This window comes from Labrus mixtus, chromosome 6 (genome assembly GCF_963584025.1).
Source record: "Labrus mixtus chromosome 6, fLabMix1.1, whole genome shotgun sequence".
Lineage (NCBI taxonomy): Eukaryota > Metazoa > Chordata > Actinopteri > Labriformes > Labridae > Labrus > Labrus mixtus.
In genome coordinates this window covers 6495756-6512662 of record NC_083617.1, presented here as the reverse complement: position 1 = coordinate 6512662, position 16907 = coordinate 6495756, and the positions used below count along the sequence as shown (strand labels likewise).

The following is a 16907-nucleotide window of genomic DNA, read 5'->3' as shown; positions in this document are numbered from 1 at the left end:
ATCTAAAGTTTTTGCTCTCTTCAGACCCTCAGCAGCTGCCTTCTGTGGAAGACACTGAAAAACAGCTCACAGCCTGTATGCTTCAAGTTGTGTCAACGCTTACTTTGCGTTCGATCAAAAACACAGGTACGTGTTCACCTCTATAGATGCCCATCTTTGTATTTTTCACTGTTTTGCAATCTGCAATCATTTTGCTTTTCTATTATTCTTCTTTTGGTGAGAAAACTTTCAACTCTCTACTCCTGCATGTGTTCACCAGTTTCAGTGCGAGACCTCGGTATGGTGCCCTACATAAAGATCTTCCTGGACGAGGATCAGTATCGAGGGCCCACTCTGAGCATTTTGGAGCAGCTCGCTGAGATTAACCCCGAGGAGTTCATGAGCACAGCCGTAGGAGCACTCTGCTCCTCCACACAGCAGGAACTTGGGTTGAAGCGGGACCTTTTGCAGGTGATCACACTTTATTACTCTGAACATAGTCTTCACTTTACATCAACTGTACATCAAACCCTAACGCATTGTGATGCACTTCAAATATATAAACCAGTGAATTTATTTTCTAAGAATGCAGACCCTGATTATATTACAGACAAATGCAGATTGATTTGCTAAAACAGGTTTAGCTGTTAACTCTGGGGCAATTCGATTAGGTCGGCAGCCTTGTGCGGTGGCACGCTGAAGATTACCACCTCTATCAGATCAGTGAATGGGACAGAGATGTGATTAAGCTTAACCAAGTTACACACCCCACTGTATGTGTCCGTTTTTATAGATGGCAGCGAGAAGAGCTCTTACTTGCAGTTATTGTGTGTATTCATGGTGTGTGACTGTGCTATGCTTGTTTGTGCATGCATGCATGTATGAGCTTGTGTGTGTGTGTCTCCTCATGCATGCTAGTGTGTGTGTGTGTGTGTGTGTGTGTTCTTTGTGCTAACGTGGTTAAAGCAGGTGGCAATCAGATTGGGTACGACCTGGGTTGGCAAGTGTTAAGAGCCATTGTGATTACTCCAGTTTCAGTTAATCACATTTCCCTCACACATTACCTACCTGATGGATTAGCTCTCTAAATTGAATAAAGCTAATGTGATTTTGTTCACCTCCAAAAACTAGTTACCAGAAATGATTTATGAGATATCTATATGTTTCATCTATTTTTCACGACATTGTTTTAATTGACTACAGAGATGCTTATAAAGGCTGAGGGACTATTTTACAAAGACTGAGATGAGGACGCTGATAGCAACATGAATTGTGCGTCATGTGCGGCAGCTATCCTCCCCGTCTTTAGGTCTGATTCATAAAGGATATTGAGCTTATGGTATTCCAGGGAAAACACTCTCGTGGCGTTTTGCAGCTCAGTGCAGTTTGCTTGTTTTGGGCCTGATTTGAAGAGGAGCTGAGAGCTTTCTCCACGGACAGCTCTGCAACTATGTGTCTCCTGTTAATATTATTTCAGGCTGTTTTTTAGATCCAAATATAAGATAAGATGGGATAAACCTTTATTGATCCCAAAGCGGAGACATTTTCAATGTTTACCTACAGCAGCAAAGAAATAACAAAATAGAGAAAGGAACATGCACACAATTTGAAATCTAAAAAATATACACATATTATGCAACAATTTTGAAGATATAAGTGTTAGCATAATAGCAGATGTTTGTAAATTAGAAGTTGTATGCAATGGTTATTTTTGATAATGCTCAATTATATAGATGAGGGCAAACTTTTCCCATAATGAATGCATAATGGCTGATTTTAAATGCATGCACAGATAGACTGTTCTGAAGCACTGTTTGGGATGCGTCTAACCCTCTGTGCATGATTTGCAGATTAAAGGGTATCTTGTTGTCATGCAATTGTATCCATAGGTCTGTATAGAGTTGAAGAGTTTTAGATTTTCTTATAGTTTAGTATTGTATTCTGTGCTAGCGTTGTCTAACTTGTTCTGGTTTTTAGGTGTAGTATGTCAATTTGCCTTTACATGAGAGTCATGTCAAACTGGAGTCAAATTCCTTGTATGTGCTCACTCACACTCTAAGCCAATACAAACTGATTCTGATTCTTCTGATGTAGCACAGGTTTTATCAGATGCAAAAGCTGTGCATTCCTTTTGTGAATTTACCCCTGAGACTTAAAGCAAAGCTTAGTGTCCATCAAAGTACATTTAATTATTATAAGGGAATGGTTCCAAACCTTTTTTGGCTCGTTTACCCCACTTTGTCTTCACTAACTCTGGCGACCTTAGACAGCCAAAACTCATAAAGCTTTTTGCTGCAACACATTTGTTTTCAATCATGTAATAGATTTTCTACTGGGTTGCAAGTAAACATCAATTGAAACCACATTTAGGCATTTTTTTGTGTAAGTCTCACATTAGCCTTAGCCTGTGATTATGTTTATGTCTGTTATGTTTTTCCACATGCTCATTGTTAAAATTGTCTCTCTGATTCGTCCTGTGTATTTCATGTATTTCAGTCCGTGTTGAAGGTGCTGGAAAACCCAAACAGCTGGGACGCCTTCAGAAGAGCGGGAGGCTTCACTGGACTGTTATCTCTGGTGATCGACATGGAGGGAGCTCTGTCTCACCCCCCTCAGGGAGAAGTGTGGCAGTCCCTGGGGCATCAACCTCTGCTGGACCTCCTTCTCCTCACTCTCCACATCCTGGCCTCCGCTGTGCATCTTCACATAGTAAATTCTCACCATTTTGAGACTGGGGGCTTTTTTGAAAGGTTGGCAGAGGCTCTACTCCAGCTGGGCTGCTTCCACACTGACAGCCCTGAGAAAGAGACTTTTGATGGAGAAGAGAAGGCCACAGAGGGAAACCAGTCTCCTGTAAAAAACTTCTACCAGTTTGTGGAGTTATCGGAGGCCCCTGAAGCTCCCTCCTCTCCCTCCACAACACCTCAGCCCAGTCTGCCTCTCACTCTTCGAACATGTGTAAGGCTGCTGTCCTACCTCGACCAGTTCGCCACCGGGACATACTCTCCTCGGGAGTTATACTTGGGACTACAAACTGAGGATGGATGTGATGGAGATAAAGACACATTGAATTCACCAGCCGGACGTGAAGGGGTGCACTCAGGGTCCCCTCCGGTCCACTTAGGATCCAAGGAGGACACACCGGGAAGATCCAGATCCACTGCACCCAGTATTTCCACAGTCTGCACAGAGTCCCAGTACAGGTAGATATTTCTAACTATTTTTGAGGTGGTGGAAGGAATGATAATAAAGATGAATCCTGCCACATTCACATCTATCATTTACTCATAAATCGGAGCTACATGCTCTCTTGTAATTATCAACCCATGTTTTCTTATTATGTTTTTCAATAGGTTAACCTGCGATCACACTATCCTTCATCCTGGAGCAGTCAGAGTTATTATGACTCTCCTTCCTTCAGTGTTTACACCTGAGGACCCACAGGTACCTTTCTCTGTTTCATGATATTTAATATTATTTATAATATATTTGTTATGATATGAACACTGATAAAAAAGCCGTATTGTCTTTTTACTGATGAGAGACTACAATACAACTAAATTCAAATGGCACTCACTGAATCTTCTCAAATCATGCTGGATTTCCAGAATCAACAACTATAAACTACGTATAAACTATACGTAAAATACTGATTAAAAAATAAATAAATTAAAGATTTTTGGGGGGCTTTTGCGCCTTTTATTGTAGAGACAGGACAGTGGATAGAGTCAGAAATCAGGGAGAGAGAGATTGGGGACTGACATGCAGGAAAGGAGCCACAGGTTAGATTCAAACCCGGGCCGCCCGCTGGGAGGACTATGGCCTCTGTTCATGGGGAGCGTGCACTAACCCCTACACTACCGGCGCCCTGTAAAATACTGATTCTGATACCAAAAATTGAGTTTGCCGATTCCGAGAACCTTTCCAATATCTCTGAAATGTAAACAAACAAAGAAACAGACAATTGGTGGAAAACACTGATGTAGAAATGTGCACACTTTGATTAATGAGACATTTTGTGCTAGCACCACAATGTTGTCCTTTTCTTCATCTTATGATAAATTACTTTAGAGTAGTTATTTTTTTGATGCTCTAAAACAGTTAATGTTACAGGCAGACATACAGTAATGTTTATGATGGTTGATTGGTTTAAAAAGTATCTTAGATCCCCTCTAAGTAATGGGATTAGATAAGTAAAGGTAAACTCGCTGAAAACTTCTTCTGCTTTTAGAGACATTTCCAGTACTGGTATCATTATTGAAACAACTCTTTTTTAATCCATCAACAGGCCTTAATTAAAGACATTTTTCTCTCCCTCTGTCTCAGCTTTCTATGGAGGTCCAATTGTCAGTGGTGCACCACATCCAGGACATGGTCAAATCTGAGCAAAACCGCCAGATAATGTGTGAGGGCGGTCTGGTCTCCACCCTCCTGGCTCACTGTCAGAGCATGTTGCTGAATCCACACCACCCGTTACACCTGCCTCTTACTCGTGTCTTTGAGAAGCTCTCCTCCCAGGCCATCTCACATCCTGACTTCAGGTAAGCCATACTCTCTCCGTTCACACACATGCATTTCTTTATTAACTGGAGATGAGGAGGATTTTATTTCTTCTGCTATGCCAGAATGTTCTGCGCCCGACACGTGTTTGTTTTCTTCCCACAGGAAGTTCCTGTGTTTAGGGGAGCCCCTCATGTGCTCGGCAGAGAAATCAGCCGCGCAAAGGCAACAAGACTGTCAACAATCAGTCAAAGCTCCTGTTTCAAACGGTGCATACCTTTTTTATTGTATTAATTTATTTATTTTGTTGTATGCCTGCGTTTTACTGATGCCAGTTAGATTCAATCCTCATTAAGTTTAATATTTTTTTGAACACACGTCTAGTATCAGTATAAGCAGCTGTTAATAATCTAAGTATGACTAATCCTCAACATATCAAATAATTAATGACATCATGATGTAGAAAGCTTTCTCTCAGCACTCCTAACTATGACTCACTTCCCTGCATTAAACTGCTTTTGTGTTGTATTTTGGTTTTGTGTCTAAACCAGGTCACAGCTCAGAGACAGATTCCTCTTTAGCATCTCCAGTGAAGACCCTGAAGCGGACGTTCAGCTTGTTGAAGTCACCATCTCACAGTGACTCGTCAGCAATCCCTGCCCACCAGATCGTCAGCCTGGTGTCGATGACGTCCCCACGCACCTTCAGACCCCACCGAGTCTCCTCCTCACCGGCCTTTGTAGAGTTTGACATGAGTGAGAGCGGATACGGGTGAGTCCTTGTTGTGCTGGTTTTCTGTTTCATTTTGTAGCATAAAGAAAACAAGATGGAATTTATTGTTTCAGTAACAAGTGGTAAAAATACAGAAACCGGTTGTTATGCTTTTGAAAATTGTTTTTTGAAAATGCATATTTAGGATTACATTTAATAGAGGATAGGCCCCAATATAGGCTTTTTAAAGACTGTACCTGTGATGTGCACACTAGAGTAATCATATAATGTTCTTTAGTGAGTTTCTGCTTATGAGCAAATTTCTAAATCATAAACTGATACTTTACATTACTATTATCTTTGCATTGGGATGCGCTGCAGCTGCCTCTTCCTGCCCTCTCTGGCCACGGTGAAAGGAGTGACTGCAGATTCAATCTCAACAGGTGGAATTGGAGGAGGTAATTAATTCCTCTAAAAGTTGAACACTCGCATATTTGTGAGTAAATCTGAATAAAATGTCAACTTCTCTCCCTCTCTTGTTTCAGACTGCCGGGGTTTCCCTCCCGCAGCTGGTCTCACCTTTTCCTGCTGGTTCCAGATCAACAGGTTCAGCTCTGCGTGTGACTCCCACCCGATCCGTCTGCTGTCGGTGGTCCGCCACATGTCCCGGACGGAGCAGCAGTACGTCTGTCTGTCTGTCTCCTTCTCAGCCTACGATGGCTGTCTGGTCATTTCCACAGAGGAGGAAACATTTACATACCTGGGTAAGAGCAATACAACAATGCCATTACTTTTTCCTTTTGAACTTTACACACTTATTGACTTAAATGTTGAGGAGTTTGTTTGGCTTTCAGTACCCTCAGCTATTCCTTATCAATGCTGTTCAAAGAAGGACTGCACAATAGTTACATAAGACTGAATACCTTTCTCCTTGTCCGTTACACAGATATGATGGAGCCAGAGGTTTGCACACTCACCTCTCTGCCCACATCTCTGAGGTTTCGCTGCTCCAGCATGCTGGTCCCAGGTCAGTGGCACCACCTGACCGTGGTCATGGCCAAGGAGGTGAAGAAGAACTGCCTGGTTACAGCCTACTTAAACGGCAAAGCAGTGGGAACAGGAAAGGTACCGGAAAACAAAACAAAAATGCAATGTTGCTATTTTAGGGTTGTGCTTAATACCTTTATGTATTAGATTTATAAATAATTATCCAGAGGCATTTAAATGTGTGCAGCACTCAAATCCAAGACTAATTCCTCCATAGTGCCAATAGAGGTGTTGCATATTGTATCGTGACGATATAATAACTGACTTGCAGTATTCATGTTTTATTTTCTCTGTATTTTCTGTCAGATGAGGTATATTCAGCCGTTCCCTGGTCAGTACGCCTCCATGGACCCCACAGCAGTGATCGATGTGTACGGACTGATAGGGACACCAGCTCTCTGGAAGGAGCATGCCGCTCTGGTGTGGAGGGTGGGTCCTTCTTACCTGCTTGAAGAGACTCTGGGCCCTGACGCTGTGCGTGTCATTTACACTCAAGGCACCACCTACCTGGGAAACTTTCTGGGTCTGCGCAACACAAGTGAGTCACAAAAATGTCTTAGGAATTTCTGTTGTTCACTTCCTGCAAGTCATTTCCTCATTGTGTATGCGTTAATGTGATGAAGTTGTTTTTAGACATCATGGTGAAGACCATTAGTTTGTCATAACTCACATCTGACCTGTCCTGCTGTTCGCTTGTTGGCTTGACTGGAGAAGTGTCATCACTCCAACCAGCTCCTTACAAAGATGTTTTATTGTACAAGAAGAACAGTATGAAAGTGTTTTTTGTCAGATTGATGATTAAAAATGGAGGCTGTTCCAGGAAGTGGATTGTGTATAAAATCACAGCTGGACTTCTAGACTTTGGAAAAGCTTTGTAGTTTAAACAAATGTCAACATTATGATATAAGTATATAACTATATGAATACAACTAAGACAGTCCTGCAGCCTAATTTGAGAAATTTAAACAATTTTAAAATTCACAGCCTCTCTTTATCCTGTCAGCTTGGTCTGAATCGCTAGGAATGTTTTTAAATCAGTCAGCCTCTTTGCTTTTTTGTCTCGTTTTTGTGTTCCCACCATGATGGCATGCAGTAAATTATATTGGCATGGTGCTCATTGCATGCATTCATGATTTTCTCTGCAAAACACATGATGAACATTTGTACCTCTTGCACTGATGCAGAACAACCATCGGATACTTCAAATTCTTTCTACTTAAGTTTCATGTGAGGAGAAAAAAAAAAACATGTTAGCAAATAAATGTTTTCTGATTTGTGATGTGATGATTCTGGTGACACATTGGATTCCCTTTTGTAAGGCATTTGTACTAAAACATCCTGTGTTCTCTCACCTCTGTGTTCAGGTAATGATCCAGATGCCGAGTCGCTCCCTCTCAGGCTGGTTCCTGAGGAGAGGATTTCATTTGGAATCAATCCAGCGATTTCTACGCTCACAACAGTCGCTCAGATCAGAGAGGACTACAATGAGGTGGACTGCAGGCTGATTGCTAAAGAGGTAAGGTGAGTCCATGATGAACCTATGTGTTTGTTTCTTTGATACAGAGTAGCGATCATTATGTTTAATTTCAGATGGGGATACCTTCCCGCGATCAGTCCACACCTGTGTTCCTCGCTCGAAACATCAGTCAGCACCTCAGTGGTACAGCTCGCACAATAGGAGCAGCTCTGGTTGGACATTATGGTGAAAAACACATCTCTTGAATATGTTTATTTGCCCTTTTTTTTTTAACTTATAGGACAGTTTGTAACCGCATGTCCTCTTCCATGAAGGTGTGCGTACATTCACTCCCAGCAGTGCATCCAATGGTTTCCTGTATGTTGGTGGGCCTGCAGTTATTCTCAGTCTGGTTGCAATGGCACCAAACAACAGCTCTCTGTATGCAGCGGTTAAAGTTCTTATTTCTGTGCTGGAGACCAACTCTGCCATGCAGCAGGAAATGAACCGCATCAATGGATACAAGGTCGGTGTGATTGAGAAAAATCAATGGAGTCAAAAACATCAAAAATCTTATTTCTGTTCTGATCTGTTCTTGTATCAAACTTTTACTGCTTACAGCTGCTTGCTTTTCTACTGAAGATGAAGAGCAGTCTCATCAGCCACAGAACCTTTCAGCTGGTTCTGTATCTGTCCAGTTCAGTTGAGCTGATCTCGTCAGGTTGCCTGCAGAACACGCCTGCTTTCCAGGCCCTACTCTGTGACCTGGAGGTAAGCGTCCATGTTTTAGCATAAAAGTTGAGAGCATGTTGGGAATCGAACATTTTTTATATCCACTTTTTATTGAGAAAGTTTGTAATTGCATCTTGAGGCTAAACATTTAAGTTTCTATCTTGTTATGCGATTTTTTTTTTTTTTCAGGTGTGGCGGAAGACCTCAGACAATCTGGACATCTCAGTTCTGAACCACTTTGCTGAAATCCTCAAATCCTCGAGGTGATTTCCGCAGCTAGCAGCCTGTGACCACATCACACAGAAATGTTCTAGCTTTAATTTAATGTATTATAAACTCACATGGCCGTAACACAACAAGTTATATAACACAACAAAGAGGGTCTTGTTCAGTATTGACTTTGACAGCAGACTTTATCTGCTCCTCTGTCAACATCTTGAGCCGCCTGTCATCAATATCACGAAATGTCCGACTGAAACAATCCGATGAGTTTCAGCCAGTTTGTTATGTGATTTTTCTCCTCCTGGGAACAGGCTGTGATTTATATTTGTGCTCTCTCTGTTATTCTCTCTGTGCACTTTGCAGTGACAGCACAAATGCAGCAGTCATTCAAAGCGGAGGTCTGTTACCGAAGCTACTGTTCAAGCTTTCTGATCCTGCTGTGACTGTCAAGAAGGTTAAGATCATTTCATGTGTCATCACATCGCTGGTGAAATCTCACTTTGCTCCGCTGGACATCAGCAGGTACAGTTTTAACACTCACCATGTCAAACAAAGTGTTTGTAGGTTCCTCATAAACAGAGCAGATCACTTAAGTGTGTAGGAAAAGCTCTGCAACTAAAAAAATGTCCTTTATTTTGCTCAGGCTCGGGCTCTTCCTAGTCTACACGCTCCCGCCTCTAAGTAACATCGGTGAAGGTGACCAGCTGTCTGAAGGTAGTCTTCCACAGGACACATCAGGTAAGACTTTTAACACAAGGCGTCGACCTTTAAGCTCCTGTGAGGAACTTTCAGTATGTATCGATGTTGGTTACACTTGTTGACAAAGAGATATGTCTTGTTGGTTTGATTTGTATCTTCTTACTGATTTTTGCACCAAAAATATATAAAACATATCATCCTGCTTTCTTTTAAAAGTAAATTGCATCACTCCTCAATAATGTTTGCAATTCCATTGAATAAAAAGACTTTCTGCAGTATGCTTTAAACACTCTGTCTGACACCACCCTGTGGCAGTGACTCCAGGCGTTCAGAAAATAATAAATGAACAAATGAGTCACTCATGGTCTTGTCTGCTTTTGTAGCTCACAAAAAGGCATTACTGTGGCGGTCACTAAAATCTGTTTCATAACCAGCTCTAAACCCCTCACATCAGCTTCAACACTACATCAGATGTCTCATGTATACAGTCATAAAAACAAAATGTTACTGACCCAGACTGACCCTTTCTGTGTTTAGCTCAGAGCTCTGATCCAGCCGGTCTCATCTGGATCCGCAACCAGATGTTACTCTCTCTTTGTGAGATCCTCCACTCAGACGGCCTGACCAAAGAGTGAGTAGCATGAGTTACTACTTAGATATCTCTCAAAATGTTACAGCAGAAACCTTTGCTGAATTTAAGTCATGTTTTTTTATTTTGTTCCCCGCTAGTCAGCAGAAGGTTTTATTTGACACTCTGGGCAGCGATTGGTTCCTGCTCTTCCTTCAGCCACACCTTCACCCGTCCACCTTGAAGCTCGGTCTCGTCCTGCTCACTCACTTTCTGTGGAGTCCCGGCCAGCAGAGCGCCTTCAGAGAGGGGATCCTCCCAGCAACGCTCATAGAGAGCATGCAGGAGCCCTTTGCTGTCATGGGTATATAAAGCTGAATGATTTCTCACAGTGAAGCAGAAATAAGATTCATTCAGTCAGCCTGTACGTTCAACTGAGGGGGTACATTTAAAGTGGACTGAATGCATATACAGGAAATATGATAAAATTACAAGCAGTGAAAAGCAAAGTTTATAAAAACTGGTCAATCAAAGAGCCTAAAAATGTATTTTTTACATTCATGTTGTCATTTTACCGCTTGGACTAGAATCATATGATGGCTACACTTAATTATTCTAAAGAACAATACTAAGGTGGGCATATTTTGAAATAGATTATGTGACTTTTGTAATTGTTTTTGAATATATCACATATTTTCTGCCTTGTAATAAACAACAACATTCATTATTTTAGCATAATTTCACTCACAAATACTTGATTTTGCAACACAATCATGACTTGAGTAAGATCATCTATATGGAAGTAAACGATGTACTGTATAAATATACACTCTCACTTTTCACTTTTTTAAACTTTACAGTGTCACAAACTAGAAATCCAATCTACTAATTGGGACTTTTTACTGTAACCTAAAGTAGACATTTAAAATATAACAACAACGCAGAAGGCAATGGGTTGCACATTATCTTAGGAGAGTCAAAGGATAGTCACTTAAAGCTACTTATTATTTTATTTTCTAATAGTTTAAATATCATGTAACACCCACACACACACACACACACACACACATGCACACACACGCACACACACACACACACACAATTGGTTGTGTCTACCCATTACACATAACCCTGATAAAATTTTAACTTGCAGTGCTAACATGACAACATATTAAAATGTTTATTTGGGGTAAATACTTGGACACAGCACTTTATGAACATAGCTTCATTTAAATTACGTTAATTTATTTATTTATTTTACACTTTTGGCACTTCAGGTTCACAGTCATTTAAACTTTAAATCCATTCAAATGTCCTGAGCTCTTTCTTTTATCCTTAACCATTTTTTTTTTTATGATCCTTGTCTTCTCACCAGACAACCTGCGAGCCAATTCCTGGTCTCACGAGTGCTCGAGCACCTCGTGTCCCGGCTTCGATGTTCTTCAGGGGCTGCTGATCAGACACTCTCACCTGCCTCAGGTGTATGAAGCCTTAGCTGCTCTGCTGCTGGGGAGGAAGGCCAGTCACACTGCAGAGGGAAACGTAAGTAGTCGTCTTTGTATTGGTCATCTTCCTCATCTTCCCCCTCATAATTTAACGTGTGATGTGCAGGTGCCTTTGGATGATGCTCTGCAGTCTCTTGTTGATAGCCAAGCAGAAAACCCCGCTCCGCAGCTCTGTGTCGAAGCTGTGACAATTCTGCTAGAATTAGTCAAAGTCATCATCACACAGGTAAGAGTGTAAAGATCTGAAATCTTCTCAGTATTTGTCTCCACACACTGTGATCATGAGTTTTTCTTTATGTTTTTACAGCCTGTTCCTGCTAAAAATGACATGCCAGGCACTGATGCATCATGGGAGTCGCAGCTCCCAGCAAGCATGATGCAATTCCTTTGTTTGCTCCACAAACTTCGACCAAGAGACCCGCTGTGGGCATCACCAGAGTTCCTCCATACACTAGCAGGAGTTGTGTATCCTTTGGATGGTTCAGAGGTTTGTGTGTTTCCCTGGATTTATGAAACACCAACACTTCAGGTCAGGTCTAAACATGGTTCACTTTCTTTCAGGGGGATCCTTTGGTTGAGCCTTGTGTCATGAGTGAAGGTGGAGACACATGTACGAGTCATCCAAACAGAAAGCCAGTGTGCGACTTCATCCGCATTCTGCTAATGGACAGTCTGCTAAACTTGTCTGCTAACACCAACGCACATCCTCTGCTTGTGCTGCTGGAGGTGAATACATACACACAAGTACAAAAAACACAAGCAAAGCTAGCAAAGTATACACAGTCTTTACTAAAGAAGAACCAAAGAAACTTTTCAAAAAAAGACTTGGGTGAAGATAGAAGTACTTTTCAAACTCCTTAACTGAAGGACAAGTGAAAAAAGTACAGGCTCTAAAGGGTTGAGAGTATAGAAATAAAAATACCCTCTAAAGAACATTATCTGTCTATTTCTGTGAAAAGTAACTGAACCTCTTTTTGTCAGAGACTACTAAAAACTTGAATTCTTTTAACTTTAATTTAAAAAAACATGAAAGCAGTTTACTGAATATGAAGGACAAAAAAAATTGGCTCCAATGTGCAAAATCAGTTTGCTGAAGAAAATCTTGTTGCTCTACATCTGCAATCTACTCTAAATGTAGCTCTGAGAGGTAGAAAGTATTATAGATATAGATCAAAGTTGTAAAAAAAAAAAAAAAAAAACTCACCTAAAGTGAAACAACATGCATCATCTCCTTTAATGGACATTTAACAATCTGATTTTAAACCTACCGACCTCGGTAACGGTTTTACCTGTAACTTTATATTTTTTATTCAAATCATTGAACCAATCAGAATCAGGATCAACTTTAGAGGCCAGGTATGCTTACACACACACACACACACACACACACACACACAGAATATATTCTGGCATTACATTTAAGACTAATTGCTAATTGTAAAGGCCTTTCATCAGACTGTCCTCGGGTTCTTTTGACAATTTGTTGTCTGTCTTTTAATTGCCTTTGTGATTGACTAAATGGTATTATAAAGGGGGTTGCCCTTTGTCAAGTGAAAAGCAGAAATACCTTAAAAACCTACTTTAGTACAAAAATGAATTATTATTATTTTATAGCTTCCTATCTCGACACACATTATAAACAATAATTAGTGTATCTGTAAACCCACTCACTGCACTGAAACATCAACACTAATATGCCATCAACAAAATATATTCACTCAGTCAGAAGCTCTTCAGAATTTTCTGTCAGTGCAAGACTCTCACTTCTCCAGAAGGTGCCACTCTTTGCTCAGTAACTAAAGCAGGCAGAGTGGAAATACTGTTAATAATGTGATTCACCACTAGGAGGGGGAGAAGACCGACAGGCCAAAAACTTCAGAGTGCACACACCAGACCTACACTTGAGACAACATGAAATGAGATGTTACCATCACTACCAAGAGAGTTCCTATGTCAAACTGTCAAAGCTTTTTTTAAACAGATATGATCATGTTTTTATTTCACAGTTTTCCCCTGATGATGCATCGATTGAACAGAGGCAGAGTTTCCAAACGGAGCTGCTGGAGGTCGTCATGGACATCATCCGCATGCTCAGCCACGAGGAAGAAAACAACACTCATCTCAGCTCGCATGGTAGAATTACAAAGTGTACTCTTCCTTTAGCTCCGAATGAAATCACTATGTTAAGCTATAAAAAAAATCTGTCATCTAAATGTATGCTTTTTTTTTTTTAATGTTTTCTCTCAGATTGCAAGAGTCAGACGCCTGAAGGACAGATGAGCACGTTAATGGAGAACGTGGTGTTCTTCAGTAGAACTCTGCTGCAGAAACTTTACTGCGGATCATTTGTGGGTGACCCGGAGAGTTTGCTCAACTTCCTCTCAGATCAGATCGGGGTGGTGAGACACAGAGAACTTTGAATGTCACTTAAACTGCAAACTCTGACTTCTGCAAATCTGTTAATACAACTTGTAATAAAATGGATTTTCACTGTGGACAAGGTTCCTTTAAAGCATTAGTAGCATTGTATATTTTGAATATAAAATCTGCCTATATGTCACGATTCTTCCTCTTCAGCTCAACACAGAATAATAACAGATGCACTCGTGTACTTTTAGGCTCTGGAGAAAGGCCGAAGTCAGAAAGAGAAGACACTGTCAGCTCTCTACTCCTGCACCAACAAAGTCCTGCTTTATTTCTTGTCCCAACCCCGAAAATGCCAAGAAGAAAAGGAAGTGATCATCAGGGCGCTGCAGACATTCATGGAACGCTGGGACGTTGTCATGGCAACCTACAATTCCAATGTGAACTTCATCATGTGCCTTCTGCGTTGTCTGTTATTGATACGATCTGGCAGGTAAAAGTGAAACCTAAACCGTCACTATTTTTAAAAGTGTCACAACTTCTAATTCAAGAAGAGTTTTTGATCTTTTTACCATTTTGATAATAAACATGAGCAGAGCAAAAAAGCAGACATCCTCTGAAGTTTACCTTAATGCAACTCTTTGCACCAAAGTTTGGTGTTTCAAAAAAAGCTTTAAAAAACTATTTTTTTAGACCTCAACCAAATCCATTATAGTTTTAACATGTAACATGACATAATATGGTAAGGAATACTTCTGTAGGGCATTATAAAGACAAATATGAAGAAAGCAGGATTTAAATATAATCACACTATCAAACTTTTTGCAGCTACCCTGAAGGTTTTGGATTGGTGGCACAAAAGGTGCACAACAGGAAAACGTATTCCCACCTGTTTGGTGCCAAAACCAGACTTTCTGCACGCGTCAGCAACGGAGCAGACTTAACCACAGGTATGAGCGCCTGAATGTGAGCGTTTATTTACATTCACGACCTTAGCCTGACATTTTTTTGTAGATTTTCTAGCTCTTAAGAACTTAATTAAGAGTCTCAAGAAAATACGTGTGTTTCAGATGACAGAGAACTGGTGTCCTTAGTGGAGGCCTGCTGGTCAAAGATCATGACGGAGAGACAACACACACTGGAGGAGAGCTATAAGATAGAGATCTCAGCGGGCCACACGGTGCAGACAGGGCCTGTCAGCATGACTGAAATAAGTCCTCTGTGGGAGGAGACGGCACACAAAGCCTGGCTGCTACACACAGGTGACCTCTCACTCTAATAATAACTGCAGAAAGATGAGATACGCGCTCCATGTCCTCGGCATTTATATTTTGTTTGTATGTCTTCTCAGAGTCTCAGAAGAAAAGGCTGGCGAGCGGCTCTCAGACAAAGTTTGATGTGATCAGTAGCGCTGTCCGCTTAGTTTTGGGCAAACCGGACAAAGAGTCAGTCACAGCAGAGGTAAATAAACACTCAAGAGTTTCCTTCTTCTGCATGGAGATATGTGTATCCCTTTTGCGAGTGTTGGCCTCCAGGGTGACCACCTTTTCCCAAAGTGTCCCTGCAGCCCCGAGTGCTGTGCCCAAACACTCCTCCCAATGTCACTGCTGTGTTTTGTGCTGTGGGCCGTCCAGCCCTGTGGGGGTGTTTGATTATTTCTTTAAATGGATTTGGATTATCACAGCTGATTGCCCCTGAGTGGGCATAGTAATTGATATCTGTTAGGCCTATCCATGGGAACACTCGCTACAACACACTGTTTGCTTCTGAAGGTTAAAGACGCGTTTATTGTTGTTTTTCCCCCCGAAACACGTGGCCCACATCATTAGTTCCCCCACAACGCTTAAGACGTCGAGCCATCTGGAGCAGGGAGCGGGGACATATTACTCAGGCACACAGGCATGAAATTACCGCGTCTGTGTGTCTGTCTCACCCCCACAAACTGTGTGTGCGTGCGTTCTTGTTTGTGCGCGTCGTCTCTCGCCGACAGAAATCAGGTTGGCAATTATAGTAGTAGCAATCTGATGAAAACATTATTCATTTGATGTTATTCTTTATCATATCAGTCTTTGACAGGCTATCAGAGAAGGTGATGAATTGTTTTTTCCGTCTGAGAGGCAGAGAAGAAGAGGTAGGGACGTGCCTTCTCCCTCTCCGCTGTGTGGTGCAACACTTTGCGCCGTCGAAGCAGCATGCAGCAAATGTTCAAAAAAAAAGATGATACTCAATCAGTAGTGGTCAGCCGGTCTGCTCATTTTCCATTCATCCTCATGAAGAAAACAAGCGACTCATTAATTAATTTCTGGATCATCAACTTATGACCTTTGGTTGGCGAGTCATGAGCTTGTGGGGGAGTCTCTTTTCGGTCACTGGATCCATAGTCATGCGTTTCCACAGAGCGCCGCTCATAGTTTTCCGCGCCTCAGATATCTACTTTTATGAAGGAAAAAAATAACCGTTTTAAAGCCGACTGTAGGTAATGAATGAGAAAAGAGAGACTGATAGGCAGACTGTGTCCTCAGTCAAGCTTCAGTGCAATTCTTCCAGAGATTTATTTCATCAGCGAATGCAGTTTCCATAATCATATCTGTGTCCTCATATTAGAAAGATAATTAACAGCACTAATGATCACGTTAAGTTCATTACACATTCACTGCCAGCCCAGAATGAAGTTGACATTATGTTGCCTTATCATCAAAGGTGGCGTATTGTTGGGAAGTCATTAAAATGGAAATGAGTGTGATGTTCTGATGTTAATTGCAGAGGGAAGAGATGAGTTATGTATTTAATGCAGCATTTAAAAAGCCAATGAGGTTCCTATCTGCTAAATAGGGTAATTAATGCTATATATTACTTATGTTTGTCCAAATGAAGGAATGAAATTACGAGATGATGACGCTGTCTTGCTGTTTATCTGTCGCAACACGGCTCTAGTCGCAAACTTCATTATTACTCTCTTTTTTGTGTCTGTAATATTTCTATAATCTCCCCTCAAATTACTCCTTTATTTCTTTCTCGGCACAACTTCTCATTTGGATAGGCAGCCAGTCATTTAGAGAAACAAATTTCCATTCTCCAGGGGGCTTGTCAAAGTTTGTTGTCAACTTTTCACGCCTGGGTTTGT

At 41.3% G+C, this 16907-nt stretch overlaps 1 protein-coding gene across 2 annotated transcripts in view; it reads left to right on the top strand.

Moving 5' to 3' along the window:
• wdfy4 (WDFY family member 4) overlaps nt 1-16907 on the top strand; it is a 51039-nt gene that overhangs the window by 11087 nt on the left and 23045 nt on the right. The window contains exons 12-41 of one of the 2 annotated variants that reach the window (XM_061039682.1): nt 25-126; nt 260-450; nt 2476-3182; nt 3333-3423; nt 4306-4520; nt 4645-4748; nt 5061-5250; nt 5572-5648; nt 5736-5954; nt 6137-6315; nt 6544-6775; nt 7602-7753; nt 7828-7939; nt 8029-8219; nt 8315-8464; nt 8615-8688; nt 9011-9169; nt 9291-9385; nt 9884-9977; nt 10076-10278; nt 11290-11456; nt 11526-11645; nt 11727-11906; nt 11981-12145; nt 13426-13552; nt 13667-13818; nt 14038-14276; nt 14612-14733; nt 14854-15045; nt 15135-15244. In XM_061039682.1, the coding sequence (XP_060895665.1) occupies nt 25-126; nt 260-450; nt 2476-3182; nt 3333-3423; nt 4306-4520; nt 4645-4748; nt 5061-5250; nt 5572-5648; nt 5736-5954; nt 6137-6315; nt 6544-6775; nt 7602-7753; nt 7828-7939; nt 8029-8219; nt 8315-8464; nt 8615-8688; nt 9011-9169; nt 9291-9385; nt 9884-9977; nt 10076-10278; nt 11290-11456; nt 11526-11645; nt 11727-11906; nt 11981-12145; nt 13426-13552; nt 13667-13818; nt 14038-14276; nt 14612-14733; nt 14854-15045; nt 15135-15244 (5111 nt within the window). Of the gene's footprint in view, nt 1-24; nt 127-259; nt 451-2475; nt 3183-3332; nt 3424-4305; nt 4521-4644; nt 4749-5030; nt 5251-5571; nt 5649-5735; nt 5955-6136; nt 6316-6543; nt 6776-7601; nt 7754-7827; nt 7940-8028; nt 8220-8314; nt 8465-8614; nt 8689-9010; nt 9170-9290; nt 9386-9883; nt 9978-10075; nt 10279-11289; nt 11457-11525; nt 11646-11726; nt 11907-11980; nt 12146-13425; nt 13553-13666; nt 13819-14037; nt 14277-14611; nt 14734-14853; nt 15046-15134; nt 15245-16907 lie in introns of both variants that reach the window. The other variant, XM_061039681.1, reaches the window with a different exon arrangement.